This window comes from Pelophylax lessonae (genome assembly GCF_965119305.1).
Source record: "Pelophylax lessonae genome assembly, chromosome: 4".
NCBI lineage: Eukaryota > Metazoa > Chordata > Amphibia > Anura > Ranidae > Pelophylax > Pelophylax lessonae.
In genome coordinates this window covers 375,475,462-375,490,324 of record NC_138771.1, presented here as the reverse complement: position 1 = coordinate 375,490,324, position 14,863 = coordinate 375,475,462, and the positions used below count along the sequence as shown (strand labels likewise).

Here is a 14,863-nt window from a genome sequence, read left to right as displayed (position 1 = left end):
TGGTAAAAAGCCAACGTGGCACCGATATTTAAAAAAGGGCCGATCAGCCTAACATCAGTAGTCTGCAAGATTTTGGAGGATATGTTCGAGACTACATACAAGACTACATACAAGACTTTAGTAATGAAAACTGTATTATTAGTAGTAATCAGCATGGATTCATGAAAAATTGTTCTTGCCAAACCAATCTATTAACCTTCTACGATGAAGTGAGCTGCCACCTAGATGGGTAAGGTAAGCCTGTGGATGTGGTGTATCTGGACTTTGCAAAGGCCTTTGACACCGTTCCCCACAAACACTTACTGTACAAACTAAGGAATGGAACCATAGGGTGAGTACCTGGATAGAGAACTGGCTCCAGGGGAGACTCCAGAGGGTGGTGAGTAATGGGAAGTGCTCGGATTGGGCGGGTGTGGAAAGTGGGGTCCCCCAAGGTTCTGTCCTGGAACCAATCCTGTTTAATTGATTTATAAATGATCTAGAGGAGGGGATATCTAGTACAATCTCAGTATTTGCGGATGATACTAAACTAAGCATGCCAATATCTTCTATACAGGATGTGGAAACCTTACAAGTGGACCTGAACAAAATAATGCGGTGGGCAACTACATGGCAGATGAGGTTTAATGTTGAGAAATGTAAAGTAATGCACTTGGGCGTCAGAAACACGAAAGCAAGCTACTCACTAGGTTGGAAACCTCTGGGTGAATCTAAGATAGAAAAGGACCTGGGGGCACTGGTGGACAATAGGCTTGGCAGTGGCATGCAATGCCAAGCCGCTGCAAGCAAAGCCAACCGAATACTGGCATGTATAAAAAAGGGGATTCACTCCAGAAATAAAGAAATTATTCTACCACTCTACAAGACTCTGGTCTGGCCACATCTGGAGTATGCTGTCCAGTTCTGGGCACCGGTCCTCAGGAAGGAAGAACTAGAGAGAGTCCAGAGTAGGGCAACAAAAATAATTAGGGGAATGGAGGGCATCGGCTATGAAGAAAGACTACAAGCACTGAACTTATTCTCTCTGGAGAAGAGAGGATTGAGGGGGGATATGATATCCATGTACAAATACTGTACTGGCGACCCTAGCAAAGGAACAAACTTTTTAGAGAAAGGGAATACAATAAGACATGCGGCCAGTCACTAAAACTAGAGGAAAATCGGTTTAACCTTAAAACACGTAAGGGGTTCTTCACTGTCAGAGCAGTAAGGATGTGGAATTCTCTTCCACATGCAGTGGTATCAGCAGGGAGCATCAATAGTTTCAAAAAACTATTAGATGGGCACCTTAAAGACCACAACATACAGGGGTATACAATGTATGGTTAACAGCAAACACACACACACATCATAGGTTGAACTGGATGGACTGATGTCTTTTTTCAACCTCACAAACTATGTAACTATGTAATATTAACTTCTCAAAGATTAGTGCAGTTTTAGTCCAGGAAATTCTTTGAAAAAAAAATAGGAAAAAATGCAAACTTTTTTTCTTTGTAGAGGGAACAGAGTGATCAAAGACTGCTGATCGCTCAGTTCATGGTCTTCAATGAGCAGGGAGCCAGTGACTGTCAGTCACTGGCTATCTGCTCTGCCCCTCAGCTCTTACTGGAGCGCTGGGCTGTGGAGGCTGAAATGGTTGGCTTAGAGGCTGAGCAAACTGCAGGTTAGGCATCTGGGTGGTTCCTGACATTAAAGTCGAGATGAGTCAGAACCTGGACCAGCTGAGTGATCTCTGGTGTGAGCGGATATTAGCCTGCTGGCAGCTGAATACGGGTCACAGGAGTGGAGAATGAAGTGCACTCCTGTGAACCACAGGAGAAGTAGTGCCAAAACAGATTTGGCCCTGCATCTCCTTCAAACCCCTAAAAATGAAAGTTAACGTCTGGCCACTTTTTTTTTTACATTTTTTTTTTCCCCCAGATTTTTACAAATAGCCTAAAACTATAAAATTGAGACAAAGTAGTTTTGATACTAACCTAAGTCTTTGGTCTTTGTAAACCTCTGGTATATACAAGATAGATTTGCTATAATTGCATTCATGTTACATTGTTTTTCAGGACATGGAGGACTGACCCTAAAAGTGGCACTTGTATTTTGGCAGCAACTTCGGTTGAATGTGAGGATGTTCAGATCTCTGGGATCCTGGGACATGTCGTTTTATGTGAGCACCTCATAGAAAACATTGGCATTCAGAAGTGTAAAGTTACCCATGTCTGTAGGACAGACACAAGGTAAAACAACCTACAACACTGTAGAATATTAACTAAGTGGTTATTAAGTAAGAAATTCAGAGCTGTCCTGTGTACTATGAACATTTTCTGTGTTGTCTTAAAGAACTTACTGAGGCCCACCTAATTCTTATCTAGGATCACAAAATGATTAGCATTTATGTTGTAGAGATCTGCGAGTGGGAAATGTTTACGTAACTTTGCAGAAGACACTAGCAGGTACCAGTAGCGCTCCGCTGCTGTCTCAGCCAATGAGGAGGGAGAGTCCCGGACAGTCTAGGCTCTCATCTTAAGATAAACAATCTTCTGCCTTTAGAACCACTTTAAGGGTGCTTTTACACTGATGTGGTGCACCACAGTGTATCAATGTGTTTCATGCAGGTTACCCGTACTTTGACTTCTATTGCATTTGGTGGTTTTGGTGCATTTTCTAAAATCGTACCAAAACTCCTGCATGCAGGAGTTTGATGTGTTTTCAGAAAGCCCATCAAAACTGCCTGGTGTAATAGAAGTCTATGGCAAAGCACAGGTAACCTGCAGGCACACTGCACTGCACCCATGTTGCAGGAAACCCACACCGCATCAGTTTGAAAGCGCCCCAAAGTGACAATTAGCAATATCCTTATTCTCTAAAAATAATCCATACATATCCACTACCTAATGGCCCTGTAAAATTTGAAGAGCTGATTGCACTTCTGGCAGGTCACAAGTATTTTTCTGTACTTGCAGAGTCTTTAACCACTTCCCCTTCTTGCCTAGGCCAGTTTTTAGCTTTCAGTGCTCTCACACTTTGAATGACAATTACTAAGTCATGCAACACTGTACCCAAAATAAATTTTAATCATTTTTTAGAGACAGTTTTCTTTTGGTGGTATATAATCACCACATTTTTTTATATATTGCTATAAAATACCAAAATAAAATGAGAGAACAACCCATGTTTTTCTTTGTGTTATAAAATTTTGCAAATAAAAAAGGTTTCTTCATAAATTTAGGCCAAAATGTATTCTGCTTCATTTCTTTGGTAGAAATAATGCAAATAAGTATCTATTAGACTGTATGAAAGTTAGTCTACAAACTATGAAATATTTACAGTATATGTGAAAATTCATTGGTTCTGATGTACTGACTGTCTCATTTCATGCGGCTCGAAAATATCAGGACAGTACAAATAACCCCCAAATAACCCATTTTTGGAAAGTAGGCAGTCCAAGATATTTAGTAAGAGGCATGGTGAGTTTTTTGAAGTTGTAACTTTTTTTATCACAATTGTTTTGGAAAATTAAGAAATAAATAAAAAGTTTTTTCACAAAGTTGTAATTTTAACAAGCTATTTCTTACACACTGCATAGGCATACTTGTAATTGCACCCCAAAACACATTCTGCTATGTCTCCTGAGTATTAAGGTACCACATGTGTGAGACATTTTCACAGCCTAGATGCATAAAGGTGCCCAACCAATGAGTTCCTTTGGGCTTTTAAGAGCATAAATTACGCATCTAATTTCCTGACTAGCTAACGCATTTTTGAATGCCCTGGAGCACCCAGACAGTATAAACACCTACAAAATTACACCATTTTGGAACTAAGACATAGGGAGTTTGAAAATGTGATTTTTTTGCCAAAAGCTTTTGGAAAATATAGGAAAGAAAATAAAAATTTATTTTTTCAAAACAAAGTGGTCAATTAACCTGTTGGCGCATGTAAATATGCCACCTCTCTGCTGGTGGGCCTTGGCGCAGAGCAGCCGCATATGTGCGTGCAGCATTGCAAAACCAGCTGTGCCGTGAGCGTGTGCCCTAATGGAAAGCTTCCAATCGCTGCTCGTGTTTGGGAGCCTTCCAATCATGTGACCACTGTGACAGCCAATCGCAGCGGTCACATGATCTTAGACCGTGTCTAGGCTCCCGGCATCTAAAAAACCATTAAAGGGCTGGGTGGCTCTGGTACCAAAGGGTTAAGAAGATATTTCTAACACTTCATAGGCATACTTAGAATTCCTCCCCAAAACACATTCTGCTACTCCTCCCGTGTATGGCCATACCACAGGTGTGAGAGTTTTTCACAGGCATAGAGTAGTCCAAAATCCAAGGAGCATCTTTAGGAATTATAGGGGGATAAATTACACATCTAATTTCCTGACTACCTTTCACATTTTTCGAGGCCCTGGAGCACAAGGATAGTGGGAACATCCACAAAATGATCACGTTTTGGAAAGCAACCACCCCAAAGTATTTTTAAAAGGCATGGTGAGTCTTTTGAAGACTTCATTTTTTTGCCACAAGTTTTTGGAAAATGAAAATTAATTTATTTACACTATTTATTTACACTAAGTTGTCAATTTAATAAGATATTTCTCACACATAGCATGGGTATACTTAGTAGGATTATATACCAGACATTAGGGTTCATTTACTAAAACTGGAGAGTGCAAAATCTGGTGCAGTTGTGCATGGTAGTCAATCAGCTTCTAACTTCAGCTTGTTCAATTAAGCTTTGAAAAAAAAAAAATGGAAGATGATTGGTTTCTCTGCAGAGCTGCACCAGATTTTGTACTCTCCCCTTTAGGAAATCAACCCCATTGTATCTTGTGTATCACACAGATTTAACCAATTGTTTTAAAACCAATATACTACGAGTCACTACGAGTGGTCAGGGAATATAGCTTAGTCTAGCGTCACCTATAGTAGCCCCAGTTTCCATAAGCCAAGCAAGCCTAATCTACTGGTAAATGGCTATCCCCAGGAATGTCATGTTCACTGACCAGGAAGTACAGGAGGAAGAAGAAAGGAAGAACAAAAGAGTTCCTGTGGTTCCAGGAGTGCAGTTGTCTGCAGGAAATGGCTGGTATTGGTGTCTCACAGGAACTAGTCGGTCAGACGTGCAGATAGGTCAGTTTAGGCCGCAGGCAGAAATATGGTCAGCAAATAGTTAAAGGATTAACCCAGGCAATAGGCAGAAGTATGGTGAATAAACATGCCAGGGTCAGTACAGGCATTTGGCAGAGGCAACAATGCACTGGTTTGGGGGGGGGGGGGAGAATCAGGAACATTGTTGCTGGCTACACTGGTCTGGAGACACTGGGGATTAGTGTGGCAGCAATCAAACACTTCTGCTGACTTACACTGGTCAGGTGGCACTGGGACTGGTGTGTTGACAATTGGTGACAATTAGGGACAAAACAATTATGACAACTAGGGATACCGTTGCTGACTTACACTGGTGTGGTGACACTGCGACTGGTTTGGTTGTGACCTGGGAAACGTACTGGTCTGGAGGTGAACAGGGACAATATGACTGGTGTGGCGATGACCAGGGACACTGTAACTGGTGTGGCGATGATCAGAGACAATATGACCGGTGTGGGGGTGATCAATATAACTAGTGTGGCACTGACATATAGTGATATCGGCTCAGCCAGGCATTGTACATGATCTCTGCCTCAACAGTGTGATGTCCCCATAGTGTAATAAACAATATACAACGGGTACCGACATGTTCTCAAAACTGATCCTGTTTTTTTTTTTTGCCAAAGGTATCCTCATTCCTACACAAGATATTATTCTTCCTATTTCCTGTCCTTCTGCATTTTACAGTTAGGAAGAAGAATTTTTACAAATAAGACGTCAGAAGATGTGCGATTTGTTACCGGGATATCACTAAAAGTTTCAGGAAATCTAATTTTGTTTGTGCTATTTTTGGGTAGCCGTAAATTACAAATAAAAAATACCACTAAAATCCATAATCAGATGGCTTAACCCTTTTACTGCCAGGTCCATATGGACCTACAGCACTGCTTGCAGCTGGCCAGGTCCATACGCTGTACGTACTGCTATAAGTTCATGGTCACTTCAGTGAATATGAACTTATACTGTAACAGAATTGTTCAGCAGACTCTTCAGATTAATTCTACTGGCCCTTTGCTTTTAGAAAATGTATAGTTTGGGGGGGTCTTTTAAAAACTCTGAAAGTGAAAAATGAAAACCTCCAGATTTTTAGAGAAATTTTTAATTATTTACAGTTTTGTGTACATTCAGTTTTCACCATTATTTACATTTTTGCATACCATCAATTTTCACCATTTTGCAAAAAGGCGTAATTTAAAAGTTACAAATATTTGTTCTTTATTAACTCAATACAGGTTAACCTTTTTCTTTTTATTCTACAGGGTATTTGCTTTCAGAAAAAAACTGAATTTTTGTAAAATCTTACCTGTAAAATTCCTTTCTCTGAGTCCTCCGACAGTCGCCGCCTCTTCATATTCGTCACATATGGGGGTATTAGACTTTGCTCCGAAGGAGTAGCTAGGCAACAGAATATGTTAACATTAAAGCTTTTAACATATCCCACCCTCAAGGGGTGGTCCCCTCAGTCAATACCCTCCTACTTCCTGCAACCATATCTCAGTTTCAGTGGAATAGCAGTAGAGTATACAACCAAACCCCAAAAGAGGGGCGGGGGCGGCGACTGTCGGAGGACTCAGAGAAAGGAATTTTACAGGTAAGATTTTACAAAAATTCCGTTTTCTCTTACGTCCTCCGACAGTCGCCGCCTCTTCATATTCCTCACATATGGGGACGTCCCAAAGCAGTGCAAACATGAGGGGTGGGAAACGCATCTGCGCCAAAAGGCAACGCAGTCTCCGCATCAAAGAAAGGAACCTTACCAAAGGAAGGAAACCAGCTGGGCTACAGGAAAAACAAGTGCTCAACAGGAGCAACAACCCAGGAAAAGCCAAATAACCAGGGGATAGAAAACTTATCCCAACAGCCAGAGGTCCCCAACAAGGGACCCTAGGGAACTGCCGCACTAAGAACCTCGCGGCCAAAGGAAGCATCCGCCGATGCCTGAACATCTACTTTGTAGAATTTTGTGAAAGTGTGCACGGTCGACCAGGTCGCCGCCTTACACACCTGGGCTACAGAAGCCCCATGACGACAGGCCCAAGACGTACTCGGAGATCTAGTAGAGTGCGCCTTCACAGGCACAGGGGGAACCTTCCCCTGCAAAGCATAGGCCTGTTCAATGGTCTGCCTGATCCATTTGGCGATGGTAGAGGCCGACGCCGCCATGCCCTTCCGAGGACCCTCTGGAAGAACAAACAAGGAGTCCGTCTTTCGAAAAGACTCAGTCGATTTAAGGTAAACCCTTATCGCCCGAACAACATCCAAAGAATGTAATCTCACCTCCTTTGGATGTTTAGGCTTCGCGCACAGCGAAGGCAAGACAATATCTTCATTAAGATGGAATTCCGAAACTCGCTTCGGAAGAAAAGAAGGATTAGGTCGCAAGACCACCTTATCCAAATGAACAACCAGATACGGAGACTTGCAGGACAAAGCCGCCAGCTCCGACACTCTGCGAGCCGAAGTAATCGCAACCAAAAAGGCGACCTTTTTGGACAACATAGACAACGAGATCTCCCTGATCTGTTCAAAAGGAGCACGTTGTAACACAGATAGAACGAGATTCAAGTCCCAAGGGGGCAGAGGATCCCTCCTAGGAGGAACCAGATGCCGCACTCCCTGAACAAAGGTGCCAACCAAGGAGTTGGAAGCCACGGGACGTTGAAACAGAACGGCCAGCGCAGACACCTGACCCTTTATCGTAGCCAGCGCCAAACGCTGATCGACACCCGTTTGAAGGAAGGACAGCACTCGGGAAACCGAGTACGTGCGGGGTGAAAACCCCCTGGACTCACACCAGGCAAAATAGGCCTTCCAAGTACGGTAATAAACCTTCCCCCGAGGAAGACTTCCTCGCGTTGATCAAGGTATGAATGACCTCTGGGGAGAGACCCTTCTCCTTCAGGACCTCGGTCTCAACAGCCAGGCCGTCAAAGCCAGCGACTGTAAAGCAGGATGGTATATCGGCCCTTGAGACAGGAGATCGTCTCGAAGAGGCAGACGCCACGGGGCGTCGACCGCCAGATTCACGAGGTCTGCGTACCAGGACCAGCGAGGCCAGTCCTGTGCCACAAGAATCACCGTGCTGCGTTCCGAGTGTAACCTGCGAAGGAACCTGGACAGCAACTGAATCGGTGGAAACGCGTACATCAGCTTGTACTGATGCCACGGGGCCACTAACGCGTCCGACGTGTCTGCCCGAGGGTCGCGCGTCCTTGCCACGAACCTTCTCACCTTGTTGTTGAGACGAGACGCGAACAGGTCCACATCTGGAAGACCCCACTTCGCGCACAACATCTGGAAGACAGCCGGGTGGAGAGACCATTCCCCCTGATCCAGGGTCTGGCGACTCAGATAGTCCGCCTGCCAGTTCTCCACCCCTGGAATGTGAACCGCCGTTATCGCCGGGACATGAGTCTCGGCCCAAGACAGAATGTCGGCCACTTCTCGAGCCGCTCGGGCACTCCTGGTGCCCCCTTGGTGGTTGATGTAGGCCACCAGAGATTTATCGCACGCAATTCCAGAATGTTGATCGGAAGGGAGGACTCCCCCTCCGACCAAGTCCCCTGGGCGGACAGAACGCCCAGAACACCACCCCAGCCCGACAGGCTGGCATCCATGGTGATCACCGTCCACGAGATAGGACGAAACGACTTGCCCCCGGACACCATCGGGGACTGGAGCCACCACTGAAGGTCTCTTCTGGTGCGATGACTCAACGAGATTTGATGATCCAGAGATTGAGGTTGCCCGTCCCACATGGACAGGATCTCCGCTTGGAGACCCCGCGTGTGAAACTGGGCGAAGGGAATCGCCTCGAAGGCCGAGACCATCAATCCCAGACATCTCATGCACGTCCGCAGAGACGAGTGCGGAACGTCCCTGAGGGACCTGACTTCCTCCTGAAGAGTTCTGAGTTTGTCTTCCGGCAGGAAGACCTTCGCCTGCACCGAGTCCAGGATCATTCCCAGGTAGGGAAGACGAACTGATGGACTCAGTGTCGACTTTGGAAAATTTATCGTCCAACCAAACTCCTGCAGAGTTTGCATCGTGACAGACAGGTCCTTCTCCAGACCCTGGCTGGTCGCAGACCGAACCAGAATGTCGTCCAGATACCCCAGGACAGAAATGCCCTGGGCCCTCAATAATGCCAGAACCGGTGCAAGCACCTTGGTGAAGACCCGCGGAGCCGAGGCGAGACCAAAAGGCAACGCCACGAACTGGTAGTGATCCTCCGCAATGGCGAATCGAAGGTACCTCTGGTGACCCTCGAAAATGGGGATGTGAAGATACGCATCCTTCAAATCGATGGAGGCCATGAATTCCCCCGGAACCAGGGCAGCCACCACCGACCGCAGGGATTCCATGCGGAACTTGCGAACCCGCACAGAGCGGTTCAGAGCCTTCAAGTCCAGAATTGGACGAACCTTGCCCTCCTTCCTGGGCACGGTGAACAGATTGGAATAAAACCCCCGAAATCTGTCCCGATGAGGCACCGGAACCACCACTCCCTGAGCCCTCAGGTCCCGCACCGCCAGGTGCAGGTCCCGTAAACGCTCTGGTGACAGTTGAAGATTTGAGGGAAAAAATCTGCTCTCCGGCCAAGAGAGAAACTCGATCTTGTAACCAGATCGAACGATCTCCTGAACCCATCTGTCCCGCACGCGGGCCAACCAGGGTTGAAGAAAACCGAGCAAGCGTCCCCCCACCCCAAAACTGGGTGAGGGCGCCCCTTCAGGCCGCACTGTTATGGGCTGCGGATCCGGATTGACCGGACTTCTGTTTCCCAGACCAGGGCTTCTTCTGAGAGCCTTGACCTTTGAACGGTTTGCCCTTGTAGTGCCACCGAAAGGCACGAAAGGACCCCTGAGGGGGCCGAAAATTAGCACGCTTCTTCCCAGAAGCCCCCTTAGCCTTGGGGAAATGGAGCAAGAGAGTGCTCTTACCTCCGGTGATCCCCTTAATCAACACATCCAAGGACTCCCCAAAAAGGCGAGACCCATCATAAGGCAGATTGGCTAAGGTCTTACGTGAAGATTGGTCCACCGACCAACATTTCAACCAAACCAGGCGGCGAGACAACACCGCCACGCTGTGCACACGTGCAGCCAACGGGACTAAGTCCAAGTCCGCATCACACAGATACATGACACCCTGGTGGATTTGATCCACCATATCCAGGGTCGCCGGCGAGGCCGAATCGGCCACTAGGACGCGCCTAAGCATCTGCGTCCAACTTGCGACAGCCTGGGCTGCCATGAGAGAGGCAAACAGAGCCTTAAGCATAGAACCCGTAACAGAATAAGTATGACGGGCAAGAGACTCCAATCTCCTATCCGTGGCATCACGGAACACAGGGGAATCCTCTGCAGGAATCGCAGTGGATTTGTTTAAAACCGCAATTGCGTGATCCACTGGGGGTGGCACACACCACCTTTCATCAGTGGAAGGCGAGAAAGGACAACGCAGCTTGAACCTACTTGGTACCGCAAAAGGTTTGCGTAGATTGCGCCATTGTTCCTTAACAGCGCGCTGAAAATCATTATTGCAGGGAAAAACCTGCGGCGTCCTGCGTTTTCTCTGCGTCCCATAAGCCGCCAAGGCAGCGGGGGGACACACTTCATCCTGCAAACGCAGCGTTTGTTTTATGGAAGCAATCAATTCATCCATGATTGCAAGCTCTTCAGGCGAGCCAGGGGGAGAATTATCAACCCCTTCAACTTGAGCCTCCACCTCGGACCCCACTAGATCCAGGGAGGAGAGGGACCCCGATAAGGAGGCCCCCGCCATAACAGCCCCATCACCTTCACCCTCAGAATCAGAGGAAAGAGAAACTCTGGGTCTCTTAGTAGATTGAGCAGCCACCAGCATCTGCACCTGAGCAGCAAGGCCAGCCACAATAGTGGCTAAATCCCCCCCTGGGGGGGAAACAGCGGTCCCCTGGCTTTCCACCAAGGCGGTAGGAAATTTGCCCTCCTGAGAAATCCATTGCCCCAATATCAAATGCCGGATAATAAAGGGTTAACTGCCCCTTTAACAAGCGCGGCAAGCGCAGCCCACCGCACCACACACAAGCACAATGAGACCCCCACAGGGACAATAAAACTGACACAGGCAATGGACAAGAAGGATATAACCTGAGGAGACCCTCGCCGCTGCTGCTGCCTCGATCGGTGTATCCTGGAGAAGAGGAAGTGATGCGGCCAGGGCGCTCTATTAAAGCCTATGGGAGGCTACAAGAAAATGGCCGCCATGCATGTAGAACATGCGGCCGGAGCGAGTGTAGGCAAAATGGCGCCGTTTGGCGCCAAAACCGCCGCTCCACAGTACAGTAATGCACACATGTTCATCCATGTATAAAAAAACATGTTAGATCGTCGCAGCGATCGCTGTATAGTGCCCAAACATGCCACAAAACATGCCCCACAGCACACAGCTTCTCACACTGACAAGGCTGACACACACAGTGTCACACAGCTCCCCCCCCCCCCTTGCAGCCCACAGCATGCAGCCGAGTGATAGGGAGACAAACAGTGAGAACAGAGGCAGGTTACACAGTCCCAGACTGACACCCCCCCAGACAGACAGGTCCCCACATAGATACACTTACCTCACAATGGCGTGGGGGACCCGCACAGGCGAACAAGCCACTGCACATGAGGCAGGGAGAGTCGCATACAAGACGCACAGAATTGGGGTTAAGAAACCGAACAGCGTCCAGTGAGGTAGCCACCTCACCAATCATCCCTGCACCGAACAGGGATGGGTCGTTCACTGTGCCAGGAGCGTTACCTGGCTGAACGCTCAATGGCAGGCTGGGAAGCCACTGACCCACCACCTGCGACCAGGGGGATCAGCCCGAGACCCAGCCCGCATGATCCTCTTCATCCGAAGAACTAACTAATGCTGACAAAAAGAACAGCTAAGTAAAGGTAGAGAGAAAACTCAAACATAAAATCAAAAAAGAAGAAAGAGCCTGGGGCACAAAGCCCCAGCACAGAGAGAGCCAGCCACTCCTGACAAGCTAGACATTGAAACTGAGATATGGTTGCAGGAAGTAGGAGGGTATTGACTGAGGGGACCACCCCTTGAGGGTGGGATATGTTAAAAGCTTTAATGTTAACATATTCTGTTGCCTAGCTACTCCTTCGGAGCAAAGTCTAATACCCCCATATGTGACGAATATGAAGAGGCGGCGACTGTCGGAGGACGTAAGAGAAATATGGTTAGGGGGGTCTTAAAATCTGAAAGCTGTAAGGGAACAATGAAAACCTCTAGATTTTTTTGAGAAATTTGGATATTTCCATGTTTGCATATGTTTGATTTTCACCATTTCCCAAAAAAGCACAATCTAAAATTTACAAATAGTGGTTATTTATTGTGAAAGAAAATAAGGTGCGCTAACCCTGCAATTATGCGGCAGCACTAAAATGGGGAAAATAAATGTGAAAAAAGGTATAGTGCTCTCAACACAATCATAAATATTAAACATATGACATCTGAGATGACCCAAATATTATGGTGATCTTCATACAGTGTGAAAAACCATATGTGAAAATTCTTTCTGCAAAAACATATAATTTGTAACAATGGTGAAAAAAAAAAAAAATATATATATATATATATATATATATATATATATATACAATACAGTGCCTTGTGAAAGTATTCGGCCCCCTTGAACTTTGCAACCTTTTGCCACATTTCAGGCTTCAAACATAAAGATATAAAACTGTAATTTTTTGTGAAGAATCAACAACAAGTTGGACACAATCATGAAGTGGAATGAAATCTATTGGATATTTCAAACTTTGTTAACAAAAAACATAAAAATTGGGCGTGCAAAATTATTCAGCTCCTTTACTTTCAGTGCAGCAAACTCTCTCCAGAAGTTCAGTGAGGATCTATGAATGACCCAATGTTGACCTAAATGACTAATGATGATAAATAGAATCCACCTGTGTGTAATCAAGTCTCCGTATAAATGCACCTGCACTGCGATAGTCTCAGAGGTCCGTTTAAAGCGCAGAGAGCATTATGAAGAACAAGGAAGACACCAGACAGGTCCGAGATACTGTTGTGGTTAAGTTTAAAGCCGGTTTTGGATGCAAAAAGATTTCCCAAGCTTTAAACATCCCAAGAAGCACTGTGCAAGCGATAATATTGAAATGGAAGGAGTATCAGACCACTGCAAATCTAAGAAGACCTGGCCATCCCTCTAAACTTTCAGCTCATACAAGGAGAAGACTGATCAGAGATGCAGCCAAGAGGCCCATGATCACTCTGGATGAACTGCAGAGATCTACAGCTGAGGTGGGAGACTCTGTCCATAGGACAACAATCAGTTGTATACTGCACAAATCTGGCCTTTATGGAAGAGTGGTAAGAAGAAAGCCATTTCTTAAAGATATCCATAAAAAGTGTTGTTTAAAGTTTGCCACAAGCCACCTGGGAGACACACCAAACATGAGGAAGAAGGTGCTCTGGTCAGATGAAACCAAAATCAAACTTTTTGGCAACAATGCAAAACGTTATGTTTGGCGTAAAAGCAACACAGCTCATCACCCTGAACTCACCATCCCCACTGTCAAACATGGTGGTGGCAGCATCATGGTTTGGGCCTGCTTTTCTTCAGCAGGGACAGGGAAGATGGGTAAAATTGATGGGACAATGGATGGAGCCAAATACAGGACCATTCTGGAAGAAAACCTGATGGAGTCTGCAAAAGTCCTGAGACTGGGACGGAGATTTGTCTTCCAAAAGACAAGGATCCAAAATATAAAGCAAAATCTACAATAGAATGGTTCACAAATAAACATATCCAGGTGTTGGAATGGCCAAGTCAAAGTCCAGACCTGAATCCAATTGAGAATCTGTGGAAAGAACTGAAAACTGCTGTTCACAAACGCTCTCCATCCAACCTCACTGAGCTTGAGCTGTTTTGCAAGGAGGAATGGGCAAAAATTTCAGTCTCTCGATGTGCAAAACTGATAGAGACATACCCCAAGCGACTTACAGCTGTAATCGCAGCAAAAGGTGGTGCTACAAAGTATTAACTTAAGGGGGCTGAATAATTTTGCATGCCCAATTTTTCAGTTTTTTATTTGTTAAAAAAAGTTTGAAATATCCAATAAATTTCCTTCCACTTCATGATTGTGTCCCACTTGTTGATTCTTCACAAAAAATTAGTTTTATATTTTTATGTCTGAAGCCTGAAATGTGGCAAAAGGTCGCAAAGTTCAAGGGGGCCGAATACTTTCGTAAAGCACTGTATGTAAAGTCCTCCAATTAATCCAGATAATCTCAAATAGCCAAAGATCAAGCTTCCATCAATAGTGGATCTTCAATCTTGCTAATCTTAGACCGATATGTGAGGGTGAAATAGAAGAAATAGCCTCTTACCAGATAACACTAAACAGTGAGCCTTATTGTTGAATAGGCACTTTCTACATGTGAACAAATGAAATCAAGTGAGGTGACACCTCGGTGGTAGTGCAAACTTCTTACCAGAAGTATGTAGAGGGTAGGCATAAACCGCTGTTGCTTATACGGATGCACCAGATAGAAGGTATCCAATGTCGGCTTCAATGCGTGGGCTGAATGTTTCTTCACTCCACCATATCCAACTCACCGACGTGGCTGGCGATACTGTTAATGTGGCTCCCCCATAAAAGATATAAAGTGCCAATAGTGCATTATCCTTTAAAAAAAAAAAAAAATTATTA

General features: G+C 45.6%; 1 protein-coding gene across 3 annotated transcripts in view; it reads left to right on the top strand.

Annotated features, from left to right (window-relative positions):
- LOC309552100 (rho GTPase-activating protein 7-like) overlaps positions 1–14,863 on the top strand; it is a 211,255-nt gene that overhangs the window by 183,824 nt on the left and 12,568 nt on the right. For all 3 annotated transcript variants that reach the window (XM_082252880.1, XM_082252881.1, XM_082252879.1), the window contains one exon: positions 2,061–2,234. In XM_082252880.1, the coding sequence (XP_082109006.1) occupies positions 2,061–2,234 (174 nt within the window). The remainder of the gene's footprint in view (positions 1–2,060; positions 2,235–14,863) is intronic.